Source organism: Parasteatoda tepidariorum, chromosome 5 (assembly GCF_043381705.1).
Source record: "Parasteatoda tepidariorum isolate YZ-2023 chromosome 5, CAS_Ptep_4.0, whole genome shotgun sequence".
Classification (NCBI taxonomy): Eukaryota; Metazoa; Arthropoda; class Arachnida; order Araneae; family Theridiidae; genus Parasteatoda; species Parasteatoda tepidariorum.
The window spans coordinates 45,069,321-45,090,268 of record NC_092208.1 but is presented as its reverse complement, the minus strand read 5'-3'; the positions used below and the strand labels follow the sequence as shown (position 1 = coordinate 45,090,268).

Below are 20,948 nucleotides of genomic sequence, written 5' to 3'. Positions count from 1 at the left end.
GACTGTTGTTATGATTAAAAAATATCAAAATATATTTTTTTCTTAAAATTAGAGTGTGAGACAAAATATATAAAAGGGGCACTGGTGGCCCACCAGGGCCCAAAGGGTTAATCAGAATTTTTTCACAACCATAAAAGTTTTATTTTAAACTGTTATAAGCGAGTTCTAAAGCCAATTTTCGAAAACGTGGTAATCACATTAGTAGTATTTATCCAGGCAATAAGAAATGTAATTACCTAAAAATTTTTTAGTTTAAAAACAGCTATTTAGTTTAAAAACAGCTATTACTTAAATTTCTGTTTAAAATATGCAAAAGAAAATAATCATTCAATTTAATTCTTTAGAACCATGAACTACCATTTATTTCTACTTTTAAAAATATCTTATTATGCAATAGAAAAAACCAAGCCTTTTAATTAATGTTAAAAAAGCGCGGCATTTTCTTTATGAATATATTGGAAAATTTAATATATTGGAGTGTTTATATGCAATTCAAAAACAAAATTATGTTTTAAAATACAGCGAAAGCTAAAGCTTAAATATTTTGTTAGTTAAATTACAAATTTGTTAATTAAATTTAATTTAATTAAATTTTGATTACGGCACTTCTCAAAGGGTGGGAACTATAAAATTAACTTTATACTTATATTTATACTTATTTTATATACATTAGATATTCTGTTTATGTAAAACGGCTTTTTATTTAAAAAAAAAATTTTTTTTTTGAAGAACTTAGGGTTATTAATAATAATGAAATTATGGGACTATAATTAATCCGAATTTATAACTATAAATTTATTACTGTAGGAAAATTATAAATTAATATAAATTTATGGGAAAACTATTGGCGTTACAATTATTCAGTAATCTGAAATGTTTGCTGTTTCACATGTCAGAAAATAACTTTTTGTGAGAGGAATTGTGAGAATTGTAAAAAAATGTTTTAATTCATTTTTTCAACAATGTTTAATAAAAGCATAGGAAAACTTTTTAATTCTTTAAAAAATTATTTTAAAGATTTATTTCTATTATTTATCTTCTGATAAAATAATAACGCTGTTTAAATCCTTACATATAGACATGCATCATAACTCCAGATTACTTTTTTTTAAATCTTTCGCAAAACTAAATAAAACTTATCTAGGGCTGCCATTTATTAAATATGTTATCAAATAATCGTCCTATTTAAGTTTTGGAACCTTATAGTTTTTTTTAACAAATTAAAATTATTTAAAAAAAAAATTTTTGGTGTTAATTTGGCTTAATTGACAGAATGGCTGTCCAAAATTCACTCTTCTTTATGTAGCGAAAAAATAATTTTTGAAGATATTTGCAGAAACATTTTTCAATAATTTATATTAATTCTTGACACCAGATAAAATTATGTCATGAATGTTCTCAGAAAACTTTACTGTAAATTAAAACTTAATTATTGCCAGAGTTCAGGTCCGTATTATGCTTTCACTTTTGAGCCCATAATACGTTGTTGTCCACTAATAATAAGTGATACTCTGAGTTCAAGAAGTTCACTAAGCTACCAACCACTAGCTACATTTTATAGTTAATATATTAAATGCTTGTAAATGCTTATATAAGTAAGACTTAGACTATCTTAGACTTAGAATTGCTCTGGTCACTGAGTACCAGCTCTGGTGGGCTCTCACTGAGTCATCGGGATCTAACAAGATTCAAAGAGATAAAAGAATGACATGATACGCATTTATTCTCGCATACGGAAGGCACAACCATTAACACTGAACATAACATAATCGGACAAAAGACCGGTTATTGTATGCTGTATTATATTGTAAAGTGTTGGTGTGTTTAGTATTAATATAGAAAAACAATGACAATACATGTGCACGTCCGCTGGACCTGCCACCCCCGCGGCTGTCTGCAGTTTTTGGTGGGTTGCTCGCTGGTTACACCAGTCTCATTGATACGGATGGTAATAAAAAGTTAAGTACAATATTTACACTATTTACAACACCCCCTCCTGTATATATATATTAGTCATCCTGACAATTATAATGCCTTCCCTTTGTTACCATTAGATAATTTATTTTTTGAAATTATGGAAATTCCGTAGCTATAGGAAGATATAGATACATATATACATATACACATTCATGCACAACGAGTCAGCAAAGATTGTCTCTGATATTGTTTTTTCTTTTCTTTGTATTTTCTTGATTAAGAAAATTTAGTGTAAATAATCTATATGTGATGAGATATAATTAAAATGTTATATAAAAATATTTTAGATTTTAGCATTTAGACAGCTTATGGAAGATTTTCGTATTTCGCACTATCTTTAAATAATTTTAGCTCTTATTTTTTGGTACGGAATCACATACCATAATTTTCTGTCAACTGGGGTAGCGAACAGAAGAATTGAATTCTGAGCATAAATTTACTCCCTCTTTTTCCCTTATAATGGGGGTTGACTGTCACCCACACTTTGTAAATTTTTTAAATTATATAAATACTAGTCATTTGAACGTAACATAATCTAACATGCAGTTGCTTGCAGACATTGAAAATTTCACAAGAACAAATGAATGGGAATATTAGAATAATTATAAATGTACATACCTGTGGCATCATCACCTCCTGTCATCATCTGTAGTAGCCTGAATGACCTAGATTGTCCATAATTCCTGGGGTCTTGACTGTCAGCCGATTGTCGGCGTTGGTTTTGTACAGCGGTCGCCATCCCGCTCTGATCATCGACTAAGTTCAACCTTGTGAGAGGAAAAGGAATGGAATTAGGAGATGAAGCAAGCAAAACACTTCAACCGCGTCATTACTAGTCGAAAAGGGAGAAAGGAAAAAAAAAAGGGTCAAGAGAGAAAGTTCTGAGCGAGCATTTATAATCAACCATTTGAAAAACAGCTGGGCGACATTTATTACCACAAAATCTGTCAACATTTGATACTGATTCCAGACGTTAAAGTTATGCAACCCCAAATCCATCATCGGGTGCTTTGCTGATACATTTTGTGTTCTTTTTTCTGTCATACGAATCCAAGAAAAATAAATAAATAATCTTTATGAGAGATGGTGACTTTTAAGGATTGGCAGTGGTAGCTGAAAATCGTGAACCATCAATAATGAAACCAATAGATTTTCCTGATTGTTTATAAAATTAATAAAATTGATGAACTTTAATTTCGTCTCCTCGTCGAGGCACAATTAGAGTTTATTCTAAAATTCATAAGTCACCCATTGGCCAAAGAATGCTTTCTCTTTTTATTTAAATATATATATTTATACATTTTTTTAAATTTAAAAACAATGAGAAAGATTAAAAATTTATTTTATTAAAAAAAATTTAAGTTAACTGGTAGTTAAAGTGAAAACATTTAAATTAAATCTAATTATAAGTTTTACTTTTGATAATATACCATCGGACCAATTCTATATCAAATGAACGATATTTGCATATCTACATACCTAATCCATGGGCTCCTAACCCATAAGTAATTTATAAAAATAAAAAAAACTGGCAGAATAAATGTCTTATAAAATATGGTTTATGAAATATTTAAAAAAAATTTTTTTTAATAATTATTCCACGCAAGATGTTTGTGTCGAGGAGATCAAGACAAACATGGCGGTCGAGTGAGATCAGCATTTAGTTCTGGTTTTTTTATCGGCCAATGTCGTCATTCAATCTTATTTTGCCGATAGAAATATCCAATGGCTCAGACACTTCTCTTTATGGTCAAGTACGATATGAGGGAAAAAGTAGAAAAAAAAGCAATTAAACTTTTGCACGCGCGCATTTATTAAATTTGCTGACTAAATTAGCTGCATTGAGTATTGTTTCAAAAGGTTTGTTTATTTACATGTTTTATCATTTTTTTCTTCTAAAAGAGATCTCTCAAGATTTAATTCATTGCAATTTAAAATGATTCTATTTACTTTCTCTGTCGAACAAAATGTAAAACTAAGGTGTTTTATAAAAAACCATCTTGGATTTTATCTTATATTTTTGATTTCTTTTCGTTGAAGATTTTTTTTAAAATACTTTTTTTAAATGGCGTCAAAGGCTTCACTTAATCAAATTGAGAAAAATAACAATTGATAACTTTTATAACTTCAATGAATTTTTTCACAAAATAATAAATTGTTAAAATTATACATTTAGTAACTTTGGATAGATAATTTAATATTGTACATTTGCCGGTGAATTGATTTTTCAAAAACTTTACTTTTATTTTTGTTTATTAGCTGTTACAAAACCCGAATAAGGTGAAGTTTTCTTATAACTTGAATTACGTTCAGACAAAGATATTTTTCAAAAATTTAAAACTAGACAAAAGTGTCATGCTATTCTTGTTTATTAAAAGTTGATTACGAAATTGCATTTTTATAATTCTGTACGAAATTATCTATTGATATTCTAAAGTACGGAGGTTTTCTACAAATCTTGAACAATGAAATTGTATTTTACGTGCTTCGAAAAACAAAGCCGAGAATAGTTAATATTATTTTTCAGAATATTAATTTGTGAAAATCTAGGCCTCCACTTTAGTTTTCTTTTGGAGTTTTCACCCTACTACAGTCATTATATTTTTGTCAGACATGATGCATTCTTCCATTAGTATAAGTAACCAAAATTTAGCTAACATTCGGCACAGCTTCATGCTTTTCGCGAGACACTTTTTCCTACAATAGCGAAATGAAGCAAAAATTTTGTAAAAAGATACAAATTATTTTTAAGCATCACTAGTATTAAAAGACATCTCCTATTGTCTATCAAAATCTTTAATTTGTTTTAGTTTTTATATGCCATGGTGTTCAAAGGCATTTTAGATCAAATTTAAAAAACTTAAGAGTAATATCAACACTTAAGAAACTCTTCCTCAAAAAATGTAAAAAATGACAGCTACAAAATTTTGATGAGGGAATTTAACAAAATAAAATAACTTTTAAGAAAATTCGATATTTTTAAAATTCGATTTCTCAGAAACTATTCCACCCGATTTCTTCAGGTTTTGTATTTTGCCATATAAAAATAGTATTAACGCTGCATGCAGGGCTGCCAACTGCTTAGCTTTCTGTAAAAAAGTTTAATAAACTGATAACGAATCAAATAGTGTAGCTTGTAGTATAAGCATAATTACGCTTACTCTTTTAAAGCGTCACTACGAGATGACTGCAATAAGTTGGATTTCATATGATACTTTAAATTTTTGATATGTAGTGATGGAAAAAATTTTCAAAAGGAAAAATACTTAACTAAAAATAACTGAAATTGCGTTACTACTAGAAAATATATTTTTACATAGCTGAGCAAAGTTGGCATTTCTGCTGCATGTATATACAATACAGCATATAATACATATAAGGTACGTACATACATACATATATTTATGCATTTTGCGTATTGCACCAATGAAAATGGGGCATTGACTTTGATTTACTCGCACGTATATGTGAAATAAATTTGAATGTATTTTGTAAAAGAAAAGAAAATACGAGTATGTTTGTAAACGACAAACAAAATTTTGAAATGAAATACCTACCTATCGAATTGGTTTTGAATAGGTTGGGCTGGTTGTTGAGGCTGTAACAGTACTTGCTGCCCTGTACAGGACGGTGGAGGAGGTGCTTGTTGCTGATTAGCAATGAGCCTTCGCTGCATCTTTGGTGATCGGATCTCTGAGAGGTCCAGCCCCCCTGGAAGATACGTAAAAGGCTTTTTGTCTTTCTTCATGCTACCGGCGAGGGCGGCCGGGATTTCTGGAACCCCTCCGGGTGTTCCCGGAGTTTGGGAAGGAATGCCTGCAGCTGCTTTGGCTTCCTTTGTTGCCTAAAAAAATTATACATAGATTTAGTATTTCTTTTCACAAACTAACTGAAAGTAACTATCTACTTTCCTCAACCAATTGAGACTAAATCACCAAATTTTACAATTTCAGGTAAAATAAAAAAATTAAAGTTTGAAACTCCAAAACCATTTGAATTTGGTTTTTATCTCAATTAGAGCAGAGGTTATGGAACTATTATTAAATTTAAAAACGTACTATACATTAGCAAATATACAATTGTACTGTCTGTTTAACTTTACATCTAAAATTTGTTTTTTCGCTATTTCTCCTGTTTTCAAATATGATATCTTAAAATCTGCTTCCTCCACTCACTTATTTTAAATTTTGCATTATTATTCTCTGCATATACGTTTTGAAATAGACTACGCACTAACTTATCGAACAACTACTTAAAATTTTATAGCCAAATTAAAATATGAACTAGTATAATTTTTTAATGATTTTGCTGATTGCGAAGCGATATTAACTATACAATTTATGAAGGGAAAAAAACTTACTTTATGCTGTAAACTACTTGATTTAAAAATCAATAAAAAACTTTCTGCATTGTTTTTACATTAAAAAATTTTATTTGAGTTTCAAAAGCAATTTATTTTTTCTCATTCTTCTTTTGAGATACCTTGCATATAATGTTTATTAACAAGTAATAAACATTACATGCAAGGTATCTCAAAAACTCCAGGACGGTCAAATATTTAAGGAAATTCACATTGTCTCAAGAAAAGATTTTTTTACCAAAAGCTATCCAAACCTCAACTTTTGCGGGTTAAGGGGCAAATTCAAAATAGTAACCAAAAACACCCAATTTTAAATGTAGTTTTAAATTTTTCAGAAACAACATCCCAATCGGACCTACAGATTTTTAAATTTTAATTCATAGATGACACTGTAATTTCAAGAGAAAATGGGGTTTAATCTGTTTAAAAATGAATATTTCCTGGGAAATGCATGTTAGACCGAAAAAAAGCTAAAAATAGGCAACTCGATATTTTTAAAAGACCTGCTTAATAATACCAAACTTGATCCCGCCCAACCAACTGAAGTTAGGTTGATTAGCAGGGTGTGAGAATCAAGAATGGTGTCATTACATAAATTTTGATCTTAGTATGAAGTTTAGAATTACATTTAATATAAATACTTTCTTTTTAATTACCAGTTAATTTTTAAAAATTTCAAATACAATAATTTTTTTCAAAATTCATTTTGTGTATTTAATTAACTTTAGGAAATTCAAAAATATTTAAATTTTTTTTTTATTTAAGAAATTTAAAATAGATTCAGTTTTTATACGAAAATACTTAAAATCTATATGAAAAATAAGCAAAAATTTCGCACAAGGTAGTACGAGTTTCTTTACTTAATGCCATTAGTTTAGTTAGAATATTATCAAGGCAGCCATAAACCGGGAGAAATTTAAAGAATAATAGTGGAAGATTGCAGACAAAACACTCTTTTTAATATTTCCTATCAACGAAAATATATTTATAAATTAAGGGAAATATACATAAATGTTTAAACTGACAAATTTTATTCCTTAAATTAAAGTGACTTTAAAGATTCAAAAATTTCCAACAGCCTCTGTTAAGTTAAACTGTCGGTAAATAAAGAAGAAACTGCAGCATCCTAAAAACACTCTGAAAAAAAATAGTAAAATGGTTCGTTTTCGAACCACAATATCCGTAAAAATTGCAGCAACCTTAAATACGTGTTAAATTAAATCATGTTTCCATGTAAGATGAACTATAATTTCTTGTGTCAAATTTAAGAAAAATTCATTAGAACGATAATATATTTCTTCAACTGGGCACGACATTGCAACAAATGTTCAGAATATTATGGACCAACATGTATCGAAATTTCCCAGCAGTCTACAAAGCCTGACTAATTTCTCCTATTTATCTTATAAATATAATTAAGGTATTTATAGAGTTTAAACAAGTTTGGTCATTTGTTAATTTAAAGCATTAACAAGTTTGGTCATGCAAAACGTTAAAACCCATACTCTCTGAATTTGACGAAATTTTAGAGAAAAAGGGATCAGAATAGCGTGAAACAGTTATATCTTCGAACAAATTTGCAGTGTTGACTCATTTTGTCGAAATTCAGAATGGACATTTTGCATCTAGTAGTCAGCGGATAGGAGAGTATGTCTCTGAACATTTTCATTTATAGAAGTGAAATGTTTGTAATAATTTCGTATTGCTTTCGTTTTTTCCATTGATAGTATTTAAACAATGCGTTGTAGTAAATGCGCAGGTGAAAGTTAAATATTGTGTAATTTAACTTGCGTGTCTTTCCCTCGACCATTTTCTTAACAAAAAACTGAGTAACTGCCAAAGATCTGTCAACACGGAGAAAGTTACGATTAAATAAACTTAAATCCTCATAAACATCCGATTTTCCAAGAACTAGGTATTTCGGTCAGCAGAGTGCAGGTCTTAGCCTAGATAAACGTCTGCTTGAATTTCTGTTGATCAGTAAAAAGTTTTTGTAAAAGAGAATTCAACGAAACTTTTCAAACCGAGAGCCTCACCGTTTGAGGCTTCTAAATTTAGAATCTTGAAACTGAAAATAACATCATCGCTCATGAGGTTGTAATGACTACTGGTGTGGTGTAACCTCCTTCTATATTGGCTTGCCTCCAAAACGGATTCCGCGGCTTAAAAATGAATATGTTTCTCATAATTTTCTTCAAAGTTAAGATTCGAGCCCCTTACTACTTCAAACAGAAACCGAAATCGTTACTTGTTATTATGAAGAAAATACCAAGGGAATAGACTGCAACAAACAGGGATGAAAGTATGAAAATAAGCAAAATATATAAAGAAATAAAGATGCATGAAATACTAAAATTCTGATTATCTTACAGGTAATAAATTTGCATAAATTTTCTGAATAGGTTTAAAAAGTCAAGTTAATTAGTTTTTCGCTTTGTGAATAAGGTAATTTATAAAAAGTAAAATGAGTTAGACATTTTTGTAAATTTACTTTTTTAAAAATGTTAGGAATACATTTAAAAATTGAACATGAATTAAATTTAATTTGAAATTACATTTTAAAAATTTTTATGAAATAAAAATTACATTAGACAGAAATTTTGTGTAATTAAAAAAATACACTTATTATTTACACAAAATTTCTGTCTAAAATAAAATCAAAATGGAAGAAAAAATTTAATCACTGCTAATTTAATACAATCATATCAGACATAAATACCAAAAATTTTGTAAAAGTAGGATTTTGTACGAGCTCACGGAAATGTGTAAACAAGTGCTAATGCGCAATACATTTTAACTAGTCAGAAAAATAAACGCGATATCATTAAAAATGTAATTAGCTTTTCTTATATAACTTTAATACGCACTTTTTGAAAATGTAAAGAATATATATATTATATAATGACGTCAGGTTATAGCAATATTTTACCTTTACTGGTTACTTTTGGTTACTTTTACGATTGGTTACTTTTTTATTTGCATTCATTTTCGTTTTATATTCTAATCGCCAAAAAATTAGAGGGGCCTCCGATTGTGAACTATTACTTGTATTTCAAGGTGAAAACAACAAGTTTTCTTTTATGTAAAAAACAAATCAAAAATTCAATTTGTAAAAGTTTTTTTTCTCCAAATAATTCAGATCAAACAATGGGAGCCCTCACGTCAATTTGTATTTAATAAAAGCATAAAATTTCTTATCCAAAATGATTACCTAAATATGAAGAAATATCTACTCAATCATACTTATTTAATAATTGTTCAGTACCATTATAGTTGAGAATTGTTACAGCTGTGAAAAAAAAAGTTTCTATTCGTCCTATTCTTCAAAATAGTACCTAAATATAATCTACTGGACTTCTTATCTCAAAATCCATGCGAGTAACTTCTATAAAATACAATTTTGGAACATAGTTGAAACACCTCATTAACAACCAGACTAACCAGAGTCCTAATACACGATAAAGGGTGTCTTAAAACAGAATGTCCAGATAGAGGGTCTTCTGAAACACATGCAGGGTGCCCTGACGATTTTTATAAAAATTTATGACATCTAAATGGCTTAGGTTAAAAAATAAATTTTGCAGAAAAGTAATGTCATAATTCGTGTTCAGGAATTCCGACTTTATTCCATTTCTTTTAACAGATGTCGCGGTATATAGTGGACGCTTCAATAAAGAATAATTTAAAAATCCCAAATTTCAAAATTTTTAAATATTTTAAGTTATAAAAATCTTATTACACTATTTTTGAAATATCCATCATCAGTCAATATTGTAATCAGGACGCAACTAACACACATTCTTTGTAAAGTGACAAATGAAATGGCTGGGCATTCGTCGCTTATTGTTCTGTCAAGTTCAAGGGTTCGAAAAAATTCATGTGTACTATATCTACGGTGGCCAGTTCTGTATATTCGCTTTTCTCGTGAAGCTTCAGTAATTTAAAGCAATTAAACAGTTACCACTGTGTTCCTCTGAAAACTAAAAACTTCAGTATGAACTAGAAAGTTACGGATGACTCGACCAAAAAAAATTTTTTTTTAGCAAAACGTTGCAACATTTAAATTTTCAAGTTAGATCATCGGGAAACATTTTATTCTGGACATAGCCCAGTCTGCGTGTTTAAGAAAATGAACATAACCCACCAAAAAGCATGTTTTGGAAAATACACAGATAATTAGAACAAAGACAAAATGCCTATTTAAGAAAAGGAACATAGCTCACTGCCAACCTGCATCGTCGCCAATAAATAGCTACAGCTCTCAGAATCTGCCAAAGAAAACAAAGTCTGGAAAAGTGTAAATCGATCAAACCAACTTTATTATTAGACTTCGTAAAAAGATTTAAAAATCTAGCATTAGTATTACTGTTATAAAAACACGCCACGTGATGATCCTTTTTGCTTGAATATGTTTTTAAAACACTCCATCAAATGATAAAGCAACTGATGCGTCTTCAAATGTATATCTTCATTTCAAGACAATTTAAATGTACATCTTCATTTGAAGATTGCGTCTTCAAATTTATTGTCCTTTCAGTGTCAGTAAAGTATTTTATGTCTGTTCTATAATAATGATTGACCGTGCTTAATGGTTCAATAACAATTCTGAAATACAAAATTTCAATGGGAATGGTGTTGTAATATGAATGCAGTGCAGATACTATTAATTGATATAACTGTTAGCTTTTCAGAAAAACAAGGATAAAAAAATATTTTTAAAAGAACTGATAAATTCTAAAAACAACGGAAAAAAAACAATGAAATCTTTCTCTCTCTGAAGGTTTTTTGTGTTATATAGCTATAAGATAAGTATTATGTAGCTGTAATAATTGCAGAGAAATAATTTTCAAGTCTTGGATATACAAACGTATAGATGGTTTTATTCCCTAATAGTTGCATAAAACTAAATGAATGATATACCTGAATTTGTTTTTTCCATGCAGGAACTTCTTGACTAATACCAGCTGAAGATGGCATAGGTGGTGGAGGAGGTGGTGGCGGTGGTGGAGGCGGAGGAGCAGCTAATGGTGGTGGAGGTGGTACAACTTGTGCAGATTGAACAGGAGGAGTCGGCGGAGGAGGTGTCGGTAAATCGGAAGAGGAAGGCCATGCTATACCAGCATTTTCTACTGAAGGCGAAAATGGTGGAGGTGTCGGAAATGANAAATCTGGCGAGCAGCTATTTAAACGATCGAACACTTCGTTTGTTTATTTGTGGCTTGAAGTTAGGCTCGCAGAAAATGCCGTTCATGGGTTAAATTTAGTAGGAACAACACAACCTGTGACGTAGGCTATATTATACCCAATTCTGAAATATAAAATTTCCCTATGAAATTATAGGGAGAGGGAATGGTGTTGTAATATGAATGTAGTGCAGATACTATTAATTGATATAACTGTTCACTTTTCAGGAAAACAGGAATAAATAAAAAAAACATTTTAAAAAGAACTGATAAATTCTAAAACAGCGGGGGGAAAAACATTGAAATCTTTTTCCTTCTGAAGGTTTTTTGTGTTATATAGGTATAAAATAAGTATTATATAGATATAACAATTGCAAGGAAATAATTTTCAAGTCTTGGATACAAACGAATAGATGGTCTTATTCCCTAATAGTTGCATAAAATTAAAAGAATGATATACCTGAATTTGTTTTTTCCATGCAGGAACTTCTTGACTAATACCAGCTGAAGATGGCATAGGCGGTGGAGGAGGTGGTGGCGGTGGTGGAGGCGGAGGAGCAGCTAATGGTGGTGGAGGTGGTACAACTTGTGCAGATTGAACAGGAGGAGTCGGCGGAGGAGGTGTCGGTAAATCGGAAGAGGAAGGCCATGCTATACCAGCATTTTCTACTGAAGGCGAAAATGGAGGAGGTGTCGGAAATGAATCAACTTGTCCGGGGGACCAGGGCTGTGCTTGAGATCCAGATTGTTGTCTAAAAAATGGCTTTGGTGCACCAATTATTTGTGACGAATTTTGGTTAAAATTTGGTTGCGGATTATAAGAATTTTGGTTAAAGTTTGGCTGTGGACTATGGGTAGGACTTGGAGTGTAAGGCTTTGGAGATGGTTGATATTGCATTGATGACTGTCTTTGTAATCCTGGAGTTGAATTTTGGACAACGGGCTCATATCGAACAGCATTTTCAGGTATTTTGGGAGATGGTGAGTTTTGATGTGAAAAAAGTCCACCAACAGACCCTTGAGGAGCTGGTTTAAAAGTTTCTGTAGATACCAGAACAGGTGGACTGTTAAACGAACTTTGTCTACTGGTTGGATAACAATCAGGATTTGATGAAGAATCTTGCCTATACATAACTGGCACTGGTTCATTAAGATAAGTTTGTTGCGAGGGTGAATACGGTGAGCTGACCTGCGGTGATGGCTGATTCCACGAACTTTGTCTGGATGGTTGCTGTTGGTAGGGTGAGGAATTTTGATTAGACCAAGAATTTGTTTGATTTGAAACAGGGCTTCGTATTTCAGCTTGATGAGGGACAGAGTTTTGTCTTACATTATAATGAGGTACTGAAGTTTGCCTAGTTGTTTGAAACGAGTTAGGACTTTGTTGAGGTATAAAACAATTACTTCCGTCGTAGCCATTGTTTTGATTCTGGTAATAAGTAGGCGCTGCAGGACTTTGCACTTGAGGAGAAAATTGACTAGAGTTACTTTGATAAGAATTTTGTCTCACTGGCGCCTTAGCTTGACTATTTGTCTGGTTTACAGTCGGAACTATGATTTCTTGAACATATCTTGGAGACGTCACTGATTCTTGGCGAGAAGGGGACTGGTTATGATGCCAAGAAGGTGAAGCATTTGAGGTCACATTTTGAGGTAAGGGATCCTTTTTTGGAGGGCCAAAGGTATGTACATAACCACCTGACGGATCAACTTTTACAGAACCTCGTATAACGTCCTGCTCATTATTATCCACATTTGGTGAAGCTTGAAAAGGTTTCCATGATGGCTGTGGAGCTCCAGGTGTAAATTTAGTTGGAGCAAATGTAGGAGTTGCTGGTGTGACTGGGGACCAATTAGAGCCCTGAGGTCTCCTGAAAACATAAATATTATTTGTTAGAATTTTAGATTACCAATTTAAACTTTCTTAGTTTGCAAACATGACGATGCTTATAGTATGACTGAAGGAAAAGTTTCTTAAAATATAACAAAATAAAAACCAGTATACATGCCTATATGGTAATGTAAATTTATTTCGAATCGTATAAAAATAAATTAAAATTATGTATTAACCAAACTTGTACAAAAGTAATTCAGAAGGTCTTTAATGTGGGTAAGGTAGGCACACAACAGGGAAGAGGAGCTTGGTATATGGGGTTGATGGGTACACACTTAAATACATAAATTCTAACTAAACAAGTTTGTTACTAATTTCAAGCCAAATAGGAGTGTTATTTATGCGACTATTATACGCTGGCTCGAAGTCAACAAACATGTTAAATGCTTGTAACCTTGGTTACTAAGCACGCGAATCATGAAATTAATAAATATTACATGTTATACATTCAATTCCCTTTTCTGCTTGTTGTCTTTATACAGAAGTAGACTTTTTGTCCTACTTCCTAATTAGAACAAATATTAAGTAATACTTTACTTTTCATTTTTAAAAACATGCACATAAATACAAATTTGGCAGTGTTCTCCCAAAAAATATAGTCCTGCTAAGCAGTATCAAGCAGTAGTCAGAGTAATAAAATAATAATAGGTAACAGAAGCTGTAGGAATAAAATGATTTGCATAGCAACTACGTCGCAATACCTTCCAACAGCCCCGTAATTTCCACAGTTTAAGGAAAATATTTTACTTAGTAGCAACAGTGGTAATTTGTTAATAAATTGGTTTCAATGATATCATGACCGCCACTGCGGTATTAATGATGTCACGTCCGCCACTGTAAATAATTTTAAAAAGATAAGCAAATGGCGAATATTTCAAATTCTGTCAAAAGTTTTATAATAATTCTATTAATGTTAAAACTTTACGCAACATTACCACAGGAAATAATCTTTTACATCGCGGCACACGTGAGAAGTATACAGAGGTGTATTGTAAAAATGTTTTTGTTATTTACTTTTACAAGAGAAGAAAGATGTAGAATAATTGGACCATTTTTATATTTCAGCAAATAAAAATAAATATTTATAATAAATACTGAGTACATACAGTGTTGAAAAAAATTGCACACTGAAATTACTTTTTCAAATAAACATGAAAAAAATATTGTGGATATCAATTACATTGTATTGTTTCAATTTCAAGATATAAATTTATAATAAAAAAAATTAAATTTCCTGAATTTCTGCAACTTATTAAAATTGAAATTCTTATTTATAATTTAAAACCACAAACGTCAAAAAGAACCTTTTACTATTCTATTGTTTACAGTTTTGCTTGCTACTGCAAGATAAGTTTAAATTTTTGAGAAATTGCTTTCCTGTAAGTATTTGCATCAAAATAATGTTTCTAAAATAGATTTGGCAAATTTATTATAGCTTTATGATTGATTTCCACTAGTATTTTTCTCATTTCAGCACTCGAAAATAAGAAACATTAAGATCTTTATAAATAGTTTACTAAGGTAAAAAGGACAAAAGTTAAGCTGAATTATTATGAATCTGTGCATTAATAATTAAAATAAACTATCAATCAAATAAATCTGACTCCTGTTATCTATTATCTAGCCTCTGGTTGTCTTATTTATATTTTATTGTTTAGGAAAGAAAGAAAAACGGAGTTATAAGCAAATCATAAGAAAAAATGACATCCTCTTTCACAGTTTTATTCCATTCTAAAACAAAATTACGGTTAAAAGATATTTTTTAGAATGATGTATCAGCAAAATATTTAATATGCAATTTAGAAACTGTGTAGTTATAAAAAGGAGTTACGAATATATTGAATTTTTAGGAAATTTTACAAAACGTTGAAGTTCTTTCATTTTTGACCTATGAACCCAAACCTTATCCTCTTTTATTCATAGGTAAATTTGTGAAAGAAATAATATTTGTGCTAACTATAATAATTTGTATAACCTGAAATAGTTTGAACAGATCTTTTGAAATTTATTAGTCAATTTAATATCCAATTACTATAGTAATTAAAGTGTATTCAGAAATGTAACTTATTTTAAATGATTTTAGATTGCAGGGGAGTCACCACAAATATTAAAAATAGAGTTTCAAAAAATGGGGATTACAAATATACAAATTCTGATCTAGTATAAAATACTTTTTTACAAGAAATTGCGGCATCAAAATAACATTACTGATATCTGCCAGTCCAAACTTCTACGTCTTCCAAAAATAATTTTCCCAAGTAGTAAAATAAATAGTGAAAACTCAATATAAAGAATAATATATTTATATTTTAACAGAGCTAAAACACACCATCAACCGGCTTTCATACAGCATATTTAAGCTATATGTAGTAGTGGCAAAAATTATTCTAAATTAACTTCTTAAATACAAGAAAGAAATAGAAAAAGAATGCAATTTGCTATCACTTTATGCATAAAAAATAAAATCTTCCCAAATATTCAAAAGAATTTGCAACTATGACTATTACTATTACATAGAACAAATATTTAAACTATTTATAATTAAGTTAAATAATTAGACTAGAATAACAACATTACCTAAAAGTGTTCAAATCAGTGGATTTCAATTTCATCGTGTATCTTCTCACTTGCCCCAAACGGAAGAATACCAGATTAACATTCTCTCTGAATACCACAAGGGGGAAAAATATTTTTTTAAAGAATTGTTAGAGTATTGCGATGACGGAAGTGACGTCATTTCAAGCGAATTTGTAACCCTGCTACGGAATGAACCATCAGATGACATAATTGTTTAGGTTTCTATCACGTAGTCAAACAGCAAGATAAGGTTCCATAAGAAGTCAATGTACTGCGAGACTGGCATTTAATAGGCTATTAGGTTGAACAAGTCTTTTATTTATTTGATTATTGGAAGTAGTAAAATAATTCCGAAAATGAACAGTAAGTAAGGAGAAAAAATTTAAAACGGGATTTCATAATTAATTGTTAGTATATGTAATGATTTTTTTTATTCCTTATTGTAATTATTTTTTTTTAAATTTAAATTATCAAATTTCGAGAAAGGAAGATCCAAACTATCAAATGTTTCAACCTAGAGAACAGAATTTCGAGTAACTGATCAATTAATTTTTGTTTTTTAAATAGAGGTTTTGTCTAAATCTATATATATAAATGAATGTGTCCTTTGTAGACTCCTAAACCATCTAACCGAAATCGATAAATTTTGGCATACAGATAGTTTGATGCACGATGAAGGTCACTGTCGACATTAGAACTGTCTCAACATTATATATTCTTTGATTCCAGTGGGGTGCGCGAAAAACTATATGGAATTTTCGGATTGGTTAAAAGCTAATCATTGTTTTAAATTTAACAATGGCCGATTCAATTTTTCACATATTTTATAGATAAGATCAGAGATAATTGCTAGCTTATAGCTGTATTTGATAAAATAAAAAATAGTTCATTCCACGTCTTTAAATATCTAATTATTTTAAAATCGTTGTGTCAGATAAATTCAATGACATTACGTAGGTAGCAAGCATGGTCTACGCCACCAAATTTATACTTATAAAGTTATCTGATACCAACATGGCTCTCATATATATTAATTTATATAAAATAAGCTATGTGTTAAAAAGCAAAGTTAACGGAAAAAAGGTCAATGGGCAGTTCGTAAAATGGTAAAGGTAATGGGAAAACCGTATGGTTGGAGGAATGCAAAAGGGGAATTGAAAAATGGGAATAGAAAAAGTAATTGGAAAACCGTAAAAAATCACTAATTACAGATGACGCTTAATTAATATGTACTACTGGTGTATGGTAATCGATGTGGTTTTGATAAGAATTCTACAACAGGTTTTTTGTCGTTTCAGAAAATATTTTTTCCTGTGGTTGCAAGGATAGTGTATTAATATTTTAAGGAATTAGAATTTTAAAGAAAACTTTTTCCACCACTACTTATAAAATTTTAACAGAAAAGTAAAGGTCAGATAGAGAAATGGCCGTGTTCCAAAATCCTTATTACGTTCAAATAAGAATTCTATTTTAGAAAAAAAGTAGACTTCAGTTGGCTGCCGCTGACTAATGTATTTTCCGAAAAACTTAAATGCTGAAGGGTTATGTAATGAATATCAAATTTACTAATATAGGCATAAAATATTATAGTTATATATTTGGTGATTATTAAAGCTGCTCCAATACAAACAGTTTTAATATCGATACCTTGGAAATAAATGTTTTTTCGTCTCCTCGAAAGGGATATTTACCGGAGAAAATTACTTGATGGTGGTAAATTTTTACTATCATGAGTTGGCAGCGAGCAATAGCATCATGCCAAGTGATTCTAAATACATTTAATCTTTATTCCAATGGTATGAATTACAAACAACGACCTTTGTTTACTTCAATAACGTAGAGCCACCGAATATTACAACATATGATATTAAATAAAAAAATGAAATTATTTTAAATATATTAAATGAAACACTTAGAGGAAGAACCAGGTAAGTGACAAAAAATGTAGTATCTGAACTATTTTATTAACAATTGATTTGAAGGAGGATCTAATTTTTATTTGCCTTATTTTATTTACCAGTGTCTAATTTGAAGCGAAAATCACGCAAACATACTAAAAACTACTGTAGATTAGTTATGTTAATATGTTATTTTCTCAGATTCATTAAATTTCCTAAAAATGTTACTTGCCTAGTTCTTCCCTCAAGCTCTTTAATTGTGACAGTATATACCTTTCAGTTTCGAGTATGATTTCGTAGTGTTTCTGAGTACTGATTTATTGACTCTTTACTTTTTTTTATTCTTCTCCAGCAAAGAACAAGTATTCACTAGTATTCAATAAAATAGAAAAATTTATGTATCAACATTAAATTTTAAGTAATTTTGGTCCCTACAGCATCAATGCAAAGATCTGTATAAAAGAACTGATTACATGGTTATGATGGTTTTAAGAGCTGGTAAAATTCTAAAAATATCTATTTTCTTAATTGTTACTTTACAAGATTGCGACTAATCGAGGGAAATTAAAATATCGTTAAAAAGAACAATCTATTTGTATCCTTTCACGGAAAACTAAACTATATTTGAATCTTATGACTTAATAACAATATTACGGTTTGATAAATGCCACAAATTAATGCATGCTACCACAGGAAAAGTAAGAAGGTAGTTTACTAAAACTCATATTTATAAACAGAATTTGGTTATGATAATCCTATGTAAAACGACGTGCAAAGTTAGTAAAATTACTATTTTTGTTACTAGAATGTGAGGATATACAAATACATAAAACTTGTTTTAGGTATCATAGCAAGTTTAAGTTAAGTGTGCACATTAATGCTCATTAAAATATTAAACTATGCTAACGAATAAATAAAATACAAACTGGTCTCGAAAGTATTACGAAACAAACGTGACTGTAAAATATTTCAGATATTTCATAGCTTCTACACAATTAATATTTTTTATTTAGTATAAACTTGAAACAATCTAATAGTACTAAAAAATTTAAATATTTTTTAGATGAGACTTTTTTTTTACTCTGGCATATAGCCACATTCATAGTAGTTGCATAATTTTAAAAGATGTATCCAATTAAAAGTCGTTATTCTCATTTGTTTATTCAACTCTTTGGGCAAAGATCAAAACCTATATTTAGTTCAAACGGAATGCGAATCTCCTAAAATTAACATATAACTTTGACGGATATGCTGTTCACCCTAGGAACAAAAGTATTTGAATTATTAGGTGTGAAGAACAGCAATGAACGATGGTATTTTTTTAACAAAGTTAATTTTTATACTTTGTAGAATTTCTATATTGCTTATTGAACTATTGATCCTTGCTTGTTTATACAAAGAAAAATAAAGAAATAAAAGTACTTGAATTATTTATAGCAGAAATAAACATTTCTTGGTTTATATTTAGAAAAGCTTATTTATATACTTCTTTCCAGTTTTTACGTATAATATTGCTTTCTCGTGAAAAACACTTAATATTTTTATCTAAAAATTAATAAACGGAACTTTTTTTTCACAGTTTTAAGATTGACTCTACATATCAGTTTTTTAAAATTAAAACTAAGTTTAAAGTTTAATTTAATTAATTTAATTAAAATGTAACTTTTTAAAATTTAAATTAAAGTTGAAATAAATATTTTTTAACCCTTTAACGCAGATGGGACGCTGGTGCCCCTTTTATATATTTTCTGCGCTCTAATTACAGGTAAAAATATATTTTGACATTCATTATTTACGAAAAGCAGTCTAATAGGTACTAAAAAATCTGATAGGTTTTCGGAATTATATTTGTACTAGAATATAAAATCCAAAAAGAGTTGCATGAAAAAAATTTCTTTTCATTCAAAAATTTTTCAGTAAGTGATTTTGTAACTTGAAGAAATTTCAATGACTAATAACTGTTTCTCTTAGATCTGAATAACTTCGAATCTGAAAAATTGTTTAGAAGTGAGCTGTGTTGGGAAGGTTTTACCTTTAAATCGCAGTAGAAGACAACAGTGCTTCATGCTGCATTTCCATAAATCATTGAAATGCTAAATATAATATTTTTTACTTATTTTGATCTAACATAATAAAAAATAATGGAAAAAGTATAAAAATATACGTTGAATAAATGTTCTGCTTCAAAGGGCAGAAGTGCGAAATTACCCTTTTGCATTGTGCATTAATGTATTGTTCTTTTGGTTTAGATTATTCTTTTTTGTATTATTCTATTGGTTTATAATCTGGTTTAAAGTTATTTTTCACATCACTACAAGTAAATCATTCAAAAGTTTAGGTGAAACTCCACTTTGTACCTGCTACCTCTGGGTGACGCTATTAAATGATTGGCAAAATCACCAAAAATTCTGAAATCTTGAGTTTTTAGTTGTGTACCAACCACGCTATGAATATTTTCCAAACGGCGTAGTAGCTGACAGCCCTGTGAATTGATTCTTGGCGAACATTACCAAGAATACATTTGATGAAAAAGGTCCGTTGTTGAACTTGAGTCATTTTTAAAAAAGATTAATGTAAAACACTAATTACTTTTTAATGATGTATACATCTTTATGCGAAGTTCAATTGAGTTTAATAATCTAAGTTTGTTTTTTATTCGAACTAGACAGTTTTTAAAAAAATACCCGAAAATAAGGCTATTATATGACAAATGTTGCTTTAAAATTAAAATACTAGCATCCAAATTTATTTCGTAAACCTACGTTCGGACTATTGTCGAAAAAACGTAAAACTTAGTAGTAATGCAAAAAGCACCTTTTTAAAAAATTTAGTAAAGACTAGAAAAATTTGATAGACTAAAAATAATTCGACAATCAGCAATTTATAGAGTTCATTACCAATTAATAAGTATCAACAATTGGGCTAATCATTAATATAGAGTCAACAACTACTTAATAAGGACCAAATATTTTTAAAAAAATTTACAATGCTTAGTAATTGTATAAAAAAATTGTAGTGATTTCATTAAAATTGAACTGTAACGTAAGAATAGAAACATA

At 29.8% G+C, this 20,948-nt stretch overlaps 1 protein-coding gene across 5 annotated transcripts in view; it reads right to left on the bottom strand.

Moving 5' to 3' along the window:
- The window catches only part of LOC107438874 (uncharacterized), a 79,165-nt gene that overhangs the window by 10,178 nt on the left and 48,039 nt on the right, over window positions 1-20,948 (bottom strand). For 4 of the 5 annotated variants that reach the window (XM_043044550.2, XM_043044549.2, XM_043044551.2 and 1 more), the window contains 3 exons: window positions 11,981-13,391; window positions 5,535-5,821; window positions 2,596-2,744 (listed from right to left, as the gene is read on the bottom strand). In XM_043044550.2, the coding sequence (XP_042900484.1) occupies window positions 2,596-2,744; window positions 5,535-5,821; window positions 11,981-13,391 (1,847 nt within the window). Of the gene's footprint in view, window positions 1-2,595; window positions 2,745-5,534; window positions 5,822-11,980; window positions 13,392-15,991; window positions 16,087-20,948 lie in introns of those variants that run through there. The other variant, XM_043044552.2, reaches the window with a different exon arrangement.